At 44.4% G+C, this 12,399-nt stretch overlaps 1 protein-coding gene across 7 annotated transcripts in view; it reads left to right on the top strand.

The window, feature by feature from the left end:
* The first annotated feature begins 3,074 nt into the window (after window positions 1–3,074).
* Window positions 3,075–12,399, top strand: part of Kif23 (kinesin family member 23) — a 29,351-nt gene continuing 20,026 nt past the window's right edge. For all 7 annotated transcript variants that reach the window (XM_021639957.2, XM_021639956.2, XM_021639954.2 and 4 more), the window contains exons 1-5: window positions 3,075–3,197; window positions 4,688–4,757; window positions 5,767–5,895; window positions 11,858–11,963; window positions 12,166–12,302. In XM_021639957.2, the coding sequence (XP_021495632.1) occupies window positions 3,187–3,197; window positions 4,688–4,757; window positions 5,767–5,895; window positions 11,858–11,963; window positions 12,166–12,302 (453 nt within the window). In that variant the 5' untranslated portion in view covers window positions 3,075–3,186. The remainder of the gene's footprint in view (window positions 3,198–4,687; window positions 4,758–5,766; window positions 5,896–11,857; window positions 11,964–12,165; window positions 12,303–12,399) is intronic.

Here is a 12,399-nt window from a genome sequence, read left to right as displayed (position 1 = left end):
AGAAAGAAAAGTGTGAATACACATTCATATATATATATATATATATATATATATATATATATATATATATACATATATACATATATATATAGACTTTAATGCAAGTTACAGTTTTTTCATTCATAATTACAAATAAGAGAGACAAGTTAAATTTCCATCAGCTAATGAATGGACAAATCTTCAAACATTCATACAATGTAGTACTATTTGGTAATGAAATAAACTGCTGAGGCATGCAACGCAGAGATAAATTTCAAAACCTCATACTGAGTAAAAGAGGAGTCTGGAAAAGTCAACCATCAGAGAAGGAAACAGACAAGCAGTCAAGCAGTAGTTGCTGAGGGATAGGGATGGGGGAGGGTGCTGATGACCCAGGAGCAGCATGGGACACCGGTGAGATAGAAATTATGGCTTAAATTTGACCTTTCTTCCTTCTTTCCTTCCTCCTTCCCTCCCTTTCTTCTTAGATAGACTTTCTTGTAGCCCTGGCTGTCCTCAACCTCACAGCTATCTGTCAGCCTCTGCCTCCTGAGTGCTGGGATTAAAGGCGTGCACAGACACACCTAGCAGCCTGCCTTACGTTATGTAGTGTAGACAGTATCCTGTGGCCAAGGCTGGCCCTGAACAGGCTTTAGAGCTGAGAATGAACATGAACTTCTTTTATCCTTCTGCCTTCACCTCCTGAGAACCCAGGTTGTAAGCACGCACCACCAAACTCAGTTTAGAAGGCACTGCGGGTTGAACCCAGGGCTTTGTGTATGCTAGGCCAGCACTCTACTGAGCTCTGTTATCAGCTCCTGAAATCTGATTAAGAAAAAAAAGGAAGAAAAAAAGGCTTGTGTTTTAGACAGCTGGAGAGATGCTTCAGCCGTCAAGAGTGCCTCTGCTCTTACAGAAGACCTGGGTTTGGTACCCAGCCGCGCACATGGTAGCTACCGAGTCTCTAACCCTAGCTCTGGGGCAGCTGATGAAGTCTCTGGCCTCTTCAGGGATTGTGCACACATGGTGAGCAAACTTATATGCAGGCAAACATTCATGAAATACAATAAGTCTTTAAAAAGATTTTTATGTCTTAATTGTGTATAAACATATGTGTCTGTCTCTGGGGGTGTCAGCATATGCGTACAGGTGCCCTTGGAGAACAGGGAAGGTGTAGGAGCCCTAAAGCTGTTATTTACAGGTGGTAGCAAGCAGCCTAAAGTTGGTGCTAGGAACAGAACTTGGGTGAACTGAAAGAGCATCAATCACCCTCAACTACTGAGCCATCAAATCTGACTTTAAAAAAAGCCTCCCAGCTGGGTGGTGGTGGCACACACCTTTAATGACAGCAATCAGAAGCCAGAAGCAGACAAATCCCTGTGAGTTCAAGGCCAGCCTGGTCTACAAAGCAAGTTCTGGGACAGCCAGGACTGTTACACAAAGAAACAATGTCTGGAAAAAAAAAAAAAAGATGTCTCCCAGATATACTTTGTCCTCTTTATCATACTTGCCCAGGTCTTTATCTCTGATTCTTGAGAGAAATGCAGATCTTTCAAGGCTAAAGTGATGGAGACTTTTCAGAAAATGAATAGCTAGAGAGCTTTAATATGGATGGATAGGAGCAAGGGAGAGAAAATCCAACATGATTAAAAGCGGCAGATGGAGCAAAGGGAGAGCCCCTCCAGCCTTTCAGCCCTTAATGCGAGGCGCTGGGCATGCAACAATGCCACCTAGTGAGGCTGAGGGGGATAAGCCGGAGAGGACTAGGTAAACTGGTACTGTCAGCTGGGAGGTGAAGGCTGAAGTCAACAGAGCAGTGAGGGGCGGCAGGGGCTCCGGTACCCAGAGTAGGGTTGCCAGTGGATCTGCTGAGAAGATGCGGCATTCTCAGAGGAAAGGAAGGATGAGAGACAGCAGAGAGACCTGAGTCTGGGTGCAGATAGGTTTCAAGCATGTGTGCTAGGTGATAGGTGACACAGTTGAAAAGAAGAAGAGCCTCAGGGCTCCAGGGTCTCAGCAACGGGTGAGGACTCCATCCTAGCGTGTCAACTAGACTCGTGATTTAGAGGAGAGAGGGCTGTCAGATGGACCTGTTTTGAAATACGGTGGCTGCAAAGGTACTATCTGCTTCTAGAAATTTATCCCACCTATAAAAGAACAAGTTTCCAGGCTTATTCAGTGTAGCAGTTTACAATAGTAGATATTGGAAAAACTAATGTCCAATAATATGGGCATTAAACTATGGCTATTAAACTGACTGTCCTTGTCAGAGCTGGTCCTTAAGTTTCGAAAGGGCTTGAATCTCAGAACACAGTTGTGAAGACCTGTGGCCATCAGCGCAGGGGCAGAGATTAAGTGACAGAATCAATTCGTGGAAGACGAGTAGGTTCTGGCTGTTGCACAACAGCAGCGGGTAGATTTTATTAATCTCCGGAAACATCACAATCAAGAATTTAAAGGTTAGGCGTGTGTAGCTTAGTGGTATCAGTTTTGCCTAGCATTTGTGAGACTCCGAGTTTGATCCCAGCACCATGAACAATAAATAAATGAATACATACGTAGAAAAGAAGGAAACTTACGAAAGTCTGACTGCCAAGTGGGTGTAGTCAGTACCATGTTGGTGGCTACCATGGAAGTTTGAGGCCAGCCTGGGATACACGAGACACTTTTCAAAATAACAAAATAAATCAAAAGTAAGAGAAAATGTAAATGTAGAACTAAGCGTGAAAGGAAAAAATAAAACACAAAATATAATATAATGAGATGATGAGGGGCTTGGAAGCCAGCCGGCCAGCCTGAGAGAACACGGCGGAACGACTTCACTTCCTTCGGGGTTCTGGGCACAAGGCAGGAGACCTCAGTTTCTGCTTCGGTCGGAACGGAAGGGTCGGGATTTCCCTCCTCAGGTTTTCCTCCTGCGCGGCGCTGCTCCGCCTCAGGCTGTGTCCCCGCGTTACCAAGGCGACCAGCGCCTCAGGTGCCGCGCCCGAGCTCGCGAGGCCCCGCCCCCGCGCCGCGGGCGGCCGCTGATTGGGCCGTTTGAAATGCGCCGGGCGGGCGCACTGTGCGGCTCGCGGCGCCGCCGCCCGGCTCTCCTCGCAGCGAGAGCGGTCCCCGCGGCCGCCGTGTGCGCCTCTGCGGTCCCCGCCCGCCCTGCCCCGGCCGGAGCCCGACGGCCTCGCGCGCGTCCGGAGGCGAACTGCGGCCATGAAGCCAGCGTGAGTACCAGCCCGCGGAGGGGCGGGCGGGGTGGCCGACGTGGGGGCCGGGGCTGCCGGGGCGCGGCGCGCTGGAGCCCGCCTGGGCGCCCACGCCCGCACGGCCCCCTCGGCCGCGAAGGCCCCAGCGCCGGCGCCGTCCACCCACGCGGGGCTCGCCGGCGGCCAGCCTGCCCCACGCCGCGTCGGGCTCGCCGTGCGGGCGGCGGGATGAAGGGCCCGGGCGAGCGGGCGGGCGGCGGGATGAAGGGCCCGGGTGAGCGGGCGGGCGGCGGGGGCGGCGCGGGCGCCGTGGGGGTCCCCGCACCCCCCAGCTCGCCCCGAGGTCGGCGTCCTTCCCCGGCCCAGCCACTTTGCGCTATCTTTGTCCCCGGGCCATCCCTCCGGCTTCCACTCTCCTCCACGCCCACATTCCTCAATAGTCCCTAGACACTTCAGGTGGGCGGTGTCCTGGCTGCAGTTGTTCTGCAGGGGAGGGTCGGCTTTAGACGTCGGTACCTCGGAGCTAGCCTTCACTAAACGAAAACCAAAAAACGGAACTTGTTTAAATGAGGATTCAGTTTATATATTTACTTAAGCACACCAACCCCAGCTTATAGCCCAACTCTGGTTTGCTTGTATTTTATGTGTGACTATACTGAGGAAAATATTCTAATAATCCACAGTCCAAACCAGTCTTTTGATTTAATCTTAAAGTTAAATATTTCTGTAGCCTATAAATGAGGAAAAAGTTATATGACAGAGAATATTGAAATACATCAGTTTTTTTTCTATTTACTTAAAACAGCAAGAAATTTTCAGTTTGGAGCCATATTTAGGAGATGGACTAAAGGATAATAATAGTGACCAGATGTTCCTTGAGAATATAGTGTAGATGGATTATTTGTTTATCTATCTTTTGGGATCCAGCTGGGAGCATTGTGAATCCTGTACTCTTCTACAGACTATCCATAACCCTTAGGCATACATTTTGGTCAAAGAATGAATTCGTGTGCTTTTCTAATAACTGAGGTAATGGTTGCTGACACTGCTTGTGCACCTGGATAAAGTTAAATGTAGACGTCTCAAGTTTATAGTGAGTGTAAAATTGTTGCTCAATATACCAATTTTAAATCAAGAACTGACAAACTAGGAAGCTGGGGTATTACTGGTAGATCATAAGTAAATCTCTGAATTTGCTCTCCAGCATTGAAAAAAAATATTCTTCTGGGTAGTTCTGGTATCAAAAGTATATTTTCCCAATCACAAGTTTAATGACTTAGATTACAATTGCCTATTCCTCTAATACAGTTTATTATTATTATTATTTATTTTCATGTTATTTGGTATGCAGTATTTTGGAATTTCTAGGAAATGATTTTTTTTTAAGCTCTAGGAACCTAGTTCATTGTGGTTAGAATTTGTGACGTCTTGTATACTTGTATTGAATTGAAATTTCTGTTTTGTTTTGGTTTTTTGTTTTTTTTTTTTTTTTTTTTTTTTTTGACCAGGAAGGCTAAGATGCCCAGGAAACCTGTAATAAAAAAAGGATCTCAGACAAACCTTAAAGATCCAGTGGGGGTAAGATTTATATGTGTGTGTGTGTGTGTGTGTGTGTGTGTGTGTGTGTGTGCTTGAAAGGGGAAGGAGAAGTGATAGGAGCACACAGTTAAACTGATGCACTCAATTGTGTACAGCTGGCTTTAGCCCTGAAAGTTTTCTTTCTCCACAGGATTAACTGGCCCAGAAAAAAGGAAGTCTTTAGTTGTTTGGCTGCAAACCTGTTAGCAATAATTAGATTTGAAAAGTTAAATGATCAGGATCTCCTCCCAGGTTCTACTCTTTGCCGTGGGGCAGGGTGGGACTTTGTTCTCAGGTCTTTGTTCTCCCCCAGCTGTTTGTGGTAACTGACGCGTTGGCAAAGAGAACCCTATACTCAGAGTTCATAGAGACTAGTGTTGAACAACTCAACTCAGCTACTACCTTCTGAGAAAAGAAGGGTTTGCTCGGATGAGTTTTGAATACCACTGCAGAGGGTCTCCTGGTCTCAGTTGTACCACCTGCTTTGAGCACAGCTGGCCGGCCAGGTTTTCCCTGCAGTGAGCTCCTCTACCCTCCAGGTGCTGTGATTACAAGTGGTTGCTGCCATGCCTACCTGAGCTGGCTGTTTGAGAGAGTTTTATGTTAGTACAATTTTGTTTGTGCACAGTAGTGAAGAGAAACTACAATTTAATATCATAACCTAAATTTATCTTGATTTAATGCATCTTTGCATTTGACCACTCTGAGCTGTAGCTTTTGTTTTTTTTATGACTAAGTTTGTTTATGTTGAAGATCAGATATTTGTAGATGAATGAATAGCAGCTTACATGGGAGATCAAGAGTGCTGAACGTTGAAGGTGCCTTGTGCCTGTAGTCCCAGCAACAGGAGATGAGTCTAAGGCAGGCAGATTGCTGAGGGTTCCAGCCAGGCTCGGGCTACAGAGTGAGAACCTTTGTCTCAACAAACACAACAAAACAAAACAAATAGAAAGACCAAAAAGAAATCAGGCAAAAAGGCGACCTTGTTTAAATACCTTTCTCTTTCCAGGTGTACTGTAGGGTGCGTCCGCTGAGCTTTCCCGATCAAGAATGCTGTGTAGAAGTGGTCAATAATACAACTGTGCAGCTCCACGCTCCTGAGGGCTATCGACTCAACAGAAATGGAGAGTATAAGGAGGTAGGGTCCTAGTGGAACGGACCTGTTTTCTTTTTTGAATTTAAAAATTTGTGTGTGATCTCGCTTGTGGGAAGGAATGCTTTAGCCACCTTTTCTAGAATACTAGTCTTTGATTTCTAGGACATACAGATAGACTTTTGGTATATTGGAATTTAGAGGATTGTTTTCTCTTTTTGGTATTTTTGTGATAGCTGTGTAGGTCTGACTGTCCTTGAACTCACTGTGTAGACCAGGCTGGTCTCAGACTCACAGAAATATGCCTGCCTCTGCCTCCCAAAGGATGGGATTAAAGGAATGCGCCACCATCACCTGGCTTCCAGGAGATTTCTTAAACTGGATATGTTCAACTTCACACCAAGAGATTTGAATAACATTTAATAATGGGCATTTTGTGTGTTTTTCCTTTTGCTGGGGCTTACACCCTGGGCCTTGCGCAAGCTAGGCAATTGCTCTGCCACTTGAGCTATATCTGCATAGTATTGTATATTTGAATTAACCTGTTAGGAAGCGGTTTTGTTTTGTTTCTCTAAAAATATTACCATGTAGCCCAGTGTCTTAGTCACTGTTCTGTTGCTGTAAAGAGACACTATGACCAAGGCAACTTATAAAAGAAAGCATCACAGTTTAAGAGGGTTAGTGCATGATCATCATGATGGGAAGCCTGGTGACACATGCATAGCACCAGAGCAGTAGCTGAGAGTTTACAATGATCTACAACCATGAGGCAGAAGGAGAGGGACACTGGGCTTATGTGGGCTTTTGAAACCTAAAACCCACCCACCATTGCATACCTCTTCCAACAAGGCCGTATATCCTAATCCTTCCTGCACCAACTTGGAACCAGACATTCAAATATATGGGCTGGGGGGGCGGGGGCATCCTCATTCAGACCACCACACCCAGGCTGGCCTCAGAACTTCTGGTCTACCTGTTTTGGTCTCCCCAGTGCTGAAATTAGAAGTGTGTGTATCACTTGATGCCTTCAGAGTGGGTTTTTCTTGTTGGGATTGGACCTTGTTCATGGTAGGCAAGTGCTAGCTACATCCTCAGCCCCCCACCTTCCTTTTTTTTTTTTTTTTTTGATAACATCTCTTTGGTCAGTCTGGCCTTGAACTGCCCTTACAGCTTGAGTGGTATTATAGGCATGTATCACCATATGTAGTACTTGGAGAATATTTTGCTTATTATTTGCACTGTTGGAATGAATTTAAGGCCTCCTGCCTGTTTGGCAAATGTTTTATTTCTGAGGTATATTACCAAGCTGTTGGTGAGAAGTTTTATATTTAGCAAAGTAGTGAATAAATTGAAAATCATCCATTTAAGCTTAGCATAGTATTTCACATCTATAGTACTAGAGTTTAGGAGGCTGAAGCAATAGGGTCATGAGTTTCAGGTCAGCCTGTGCTGTAGAGGAAGACCTGCTTCAAATACAATAACAGCAACAACAATGAATATATAAATAGAATTCCTTTAGTTCCCCAAATGTTGTAGGAAGCTGGTCAGTCACTAGCTGGTACTTTAAAGTAAGACTGTGCCCTTATGGACTTTATACCCTAAATTGGCAATTGGTGGACAAATAGGTCAGATATATGTGTATATGTGTACATATGTGTGAAATAAGGCAGAAAGTCAGGTTTGTTGAAGGAGTGGGGAACATGGGAAAATAGAGGATCGATTCAGGCTGTCTGCTTTCTAGCTGCCATTCACTCTTTTATTTGTTGAGATGAGGGTCTTACTCTAATCTGCGTGCCCTAGAGCTTGCTAAATAGTCTGGGCTGGCTTTAAACTTGTGGCATTTGGTCTGCCTCATTTTCCTGTATGCTGAGATTTCAGGCCTGAGCCACCACATTGGACTGCCATTCAGGCTTGTGTATACTACTGCAGTGTCATGATTCTTTTGGGTCTCATGTCCTCTCTGCTGCCAAATTTGTCCTTGTTATCTCAGCAGCATGTTCCTTCCTGAGTTATGCTCGTTTCCCTCTCCAACTCTCAGCTGGTTTGTCACTAGCTTCCCTTTGCTAGTTTCTCCCGTCTAGCCTCTGAATACTAGGGTGTGCCGTGTCTAGCCTCATATTTTTTTCCCGCTTTCTTGTCTTCTGTTTTCTGGATTGTTTGTTTTGAGACAATCTCACACATTAGCTTGGGCTGGACTAGAACTTGTTTTAGTGTCCTGAATGTTGTAGGTCTGAGTCACTGTGCTTGACACAGGGACTCTTTTCTATCATTTCCATGGTTTTAAAGGTTCTGAAAATTTTATGGCAAGCCCAATTTTTTTTCTAACTCTAATTATTTTATTTTTAGGTTTTTTGCCTGTCTGAGACAGTTTCTCTGTAGCTTTAGCTATCCTGGGACTCACTGTGTAGACCAGGCTGACCTTGAACTCATAGAGACCTTCCTGCTTATGCTTCCTGAGTACTAGGACCCCTGTGCCACCGCTGCCCTACCCATCTCAAGTTTTATGCATTGAAAGGAGCTATTGAGTCCCTATGACCCTCCAAATGTTTTCTTCTTAGCCTTTTCAAATATGGTGCCGTTGTTGTTCAGTAGCCCAGTGCTCTGTCATCTGGGTCACATATAGACACCCTCTCAGCTCTGCCAAGTAGATCCTCAGATTATCCTTTCCTGTCTGTCTCTCCTGCTACTAGCTTATTCTGAGCTGGTTAGTAATCAAACTGTCTGTGTGGGGAAGCGTTTTTATTTTGTTCAGGGCAGCGGATACTTGGCTTGTGCTAAGTATAACTAACTGCACCAGTGCCCTGACTAACTGCTCTCTGAGCTCTATATTGAGATGTGTCTTGTGCTAAGTATAACTAACTGCACAAGTGCCCTGACTAACTGCTGTCTGGGCTCTATGTTGAGATGTGTCCACTGACTGCAGGCCGAGGAGGAGCTATGGAAGACATAGGAAGCAGGAAATGGCTCTCAGTGTTAAGGAGGCCTGGTAACAGCCAGCTCTCAGGAACTTGTGCTGAGGATGCTTTGAGGAACACCCATAGCCTCTGGTGAGGCCTGTCTGGTCTGTCTGCTTTTACACAGGATCTTGTCTAATGGTTTCCACAGAGCTGCAAGAATGATCGTGCAAAGCAGAAAGAGAGCTTATCATTTCCCTGAAATCTCTCAAGGCATAAAGTCTATAAGTGGGCAAAATCTCTCCTGCTCATCTCCCCATCCTTATCTTTTAGTACTCATCTAGTCTTTTGGGATTCTCTGTAAGTCAAAATCATGCTTACCTGCCATTTTGGACAACCTGGATTTCTTCCTTGTAACCTTGATACCTCCTCATCTTGATTCTCAGCTTAAGTTTTGCTTCCTCAGGGTATTCAAACCACGCCAGCATAAATAACACTTCACTCTAGTACTCAGTGCGCTACTTTTATAAAACACTTATTATATTGGTTTTTTGACAGCTGTGCAGTGTTTAAAGATGAAGGTGTGCTCTGAGGTCACTGGGAAGGTTCACCACTTTGTGAACATGACTAAACACACTTGCATTTGCTAGATGGACTGCCATAATAGACACCATGGGCATGGGCACACAGACTGTTGCTGTTAGACCACAGCAGCACACTACTGTCTGCAATTTAGGAGGCAGTTATACCGCAGTGCATCTGTGCCTAGCCATACAGGTTTGTTTATCCTAGTGTCACCACCTCCTGGAGTAATGTGGGAGGTCTTTTCCTTTAGGGACTAGTTTGTCACCTTAGGGGACCACCATTGTTTGTGGTCTTTTACTGAGCTGAAGCATCACAGGATGCACGTCTGTACTTGTGCTCACTGTCTTTCTCCTGTTCCTTATGTAAGCATCAGAGGGATGTGCACCTTCTGTCTGTCAAAACTGTAAGTTTGGATTAAGAAAGAATGAATGGTCAGGAAGGTTGGTGGAGCAGCAGGTCTTTGAGGATACAGTGGGAGTTGAATACTGATTCACTGAATTTCAGGTTTGTACAAGTAAGTCTAAAGTACATACAAACAGGGTTTGGTGGGGATTGAGTACTCAGAGCAGCTGTGGAGCTGGCTTTGCTGCTGTTCGGGACTTGAGTAGGTCCCTTCTTGAACCTGTTTTCTTTACTCCAAAGGAGGAGGTGTTCTTGAGGAAGAGGAGGGCATCTGTTTTCCTTGGAAGAGCTCTACACGTTCTTGTCATGCTGCATTGGTTACTGAGAGTACATTCAGAATGAAACCTGACAAAGGCCAAAGTTAGCCTAACTGAAATGGGTGTTTTAAATAAATTTTCTTTTTTAGACCTTTAAATTACATACATACATATATATATATATATATATATATACATATATATATATATATATATATATATGGGTCTGGTGCTCATGAGGTCAGGAGAAGGCACCAGATCTGGAACTGCAGTTATAGACAGTTGTGAGTCACCATGTTAGTGCTGGGAACTGCTGAGCCATCTGTTGAGCCCCTGAAGTAGGTGTTTTTGTCTCTAATAGGCTATTTAATCTTGTTTATAATTTCTAAAATAGTGATTTGAGAGGCTGGAGAAGTGGCTTCCCAGCAAAGGACACTTGCTCTTGCAGGGGGCCAGGGTTTGCTTTCCAGCACCACGTGATGACTCAGCTTCCTTTAGCTCTTACTTCTCGGAATCAGACACCCTCTTTTGGCCTTGGTACATAGTGAGGACTACTTAAGGAAGTGTGTGTGTGTGTGTGTGTGTTTGTGTGTACATACACATATATGTATACATACATAAGCACACATACATGCATACAGGGTCAAAAGTAATATTTATTTTGTATAAGAAAATAAGAACTCAGATAACACGGGCCAGTGGAGACACATGTTTTAAATCGCAGCACTCAGGAGGCAGAGACAGGTGGATCTCTATGAATTTGAGGCCAGCCTGGTCTACAGAGTTCCAGGACAGCCAGGGCTACACAGAGAAACCGAAAAATAAACCAACAGCAACAACAAAAAACTCAGATAAGATTATAATTAATTTCCAGTTTTAAAATGATGTCCACTTGTTATTTTGCTGTCCTCTTACAAAATCAATCTTTTATGTTATTTTTGTCTGCGTGCACACTGAGAGAAACCTACAGGATATGGTCCTCTCCTTTCACCACCTGAATTCCAGGGGTTGAGCCTAGGCTCTCAGGTTTGCTAACAAGTACCTTTACTTTCTGAGCCATCTTGTTGCTTTGCTACTTTGTATATACCTTTGTAGAGAAAAAATAGAAAGCTTTGGCCAGGGGTGGTGGTACATGCTTGTGATCTTAGCACTTGGAAGCAGGGGCAGGAGGATCACTGAAAATAAAGGTGGACCTGGTCTATGTTGCAAGTTCTAGGCAGCCATGACTACAAGCAGACTTTCATATAAGCACACTCAAAAGAAAAGAAAACAACAACAAATAGAAAACTGTAACACTTGACATTTTTAGTAAATCTATTTGCTTATTTTTTTATTTTTTTGAGACATAGTTTCTCCATGTAGCCCTGGCTGTCCTGGAACTCACTGTGTATTGGGCTGGTCTTAAACATAAATGTGCATGCCTCTACCTCCCCAGTGCTGCTATTAGAGGTGTGTGCCACCACCCACCGCTCAGCGTAAATGTAAGATGATAGTTCATTGCCTTGTTTTGCTTTGTTTGTTAACAGGATTTTACACTATAGCCCATGCTGGCCTATAATTCTCTATGTAGCCCCAGGCTGCCATCAAACTCGTGGCAAACTTCCTGCCTCAGCCTCCGAAGCACTGGGTGTGCATTCTCACTTTCGATCACTCCATCTATGCAGCATTAGTGCACTTAATGACTTCTTCACTGTACGCAGTAGATAGGACTGAAAGTATTTGTTATGATAGCTGTGACTACTGAAGGCTCTAAGCCTAAAGATCATTGTTGATTTGAAATGCTCATAACAGAAACATTCCAAGTGCAGAACAGAGAGATTTCTGATCTAATGGAATTCCGTGTGCTTATTTTTTTTCTTCTTTCCACAGACTCAGTATTCATTCAAGCGGGTATTTGGCACTCATACCACCCAGAAGGAACTTTTTGATGTTGTGGCAAGTCCTTTGGTAGATGACCTCATTCATGGCAAGAATGGTATGATTCTTGGAGTTTAGTTGAATTCTCTGATTGTCTGATAAAATTTTTTAATATTATATATTTTGGCTTGACACTGGATTCAGATTTAACTCATTAGAGTGATGCCCTTTGGGGGTTTGTTAATTTTTGTGTTTTAATATAATGACATGATATGTGGGACTTTTAAGACGATAGCTCATTGTTCCTTGCTACACTGCAGGTCTTTTGTTTACATATGGTGTGACGGGAAGTGGAAAAACCCACACAATGACAGGTTCTCCAGGGTCCGGAGGCCTGCTTCCTCGTTGTTTGAACATGATCTTTAACAGCATAGGGTCATTTCAAGCAAAACGTTATGTAAGTACAGTTCCTTTGGGTTGTGACTGTCACTGTAGACACAGAGCTGAGCCATCTCTGGTGCAGTGATGCTGGGGAAAAACAAAAAGCCTTGGAG

Source organism: Meriones unguiculatus, chromosome 1, assembly GCF_030254825.1.
Source record: "Meriones unguiculatus strain TT.TT164.6M chromosome 1, Bangor_MerUng_6.1, whole genome shotgun sequence".
NCBI classification, from domain to species: domain Eukaryota; kingdom Metazoa; phylum Chordata; class Mammalia; order Rodentia; family Muridae; genus Meriones; species Meriones unguiculatus.
This window is presented reverse-complemented; position numbering and strand designations above follow the sequence as displayed.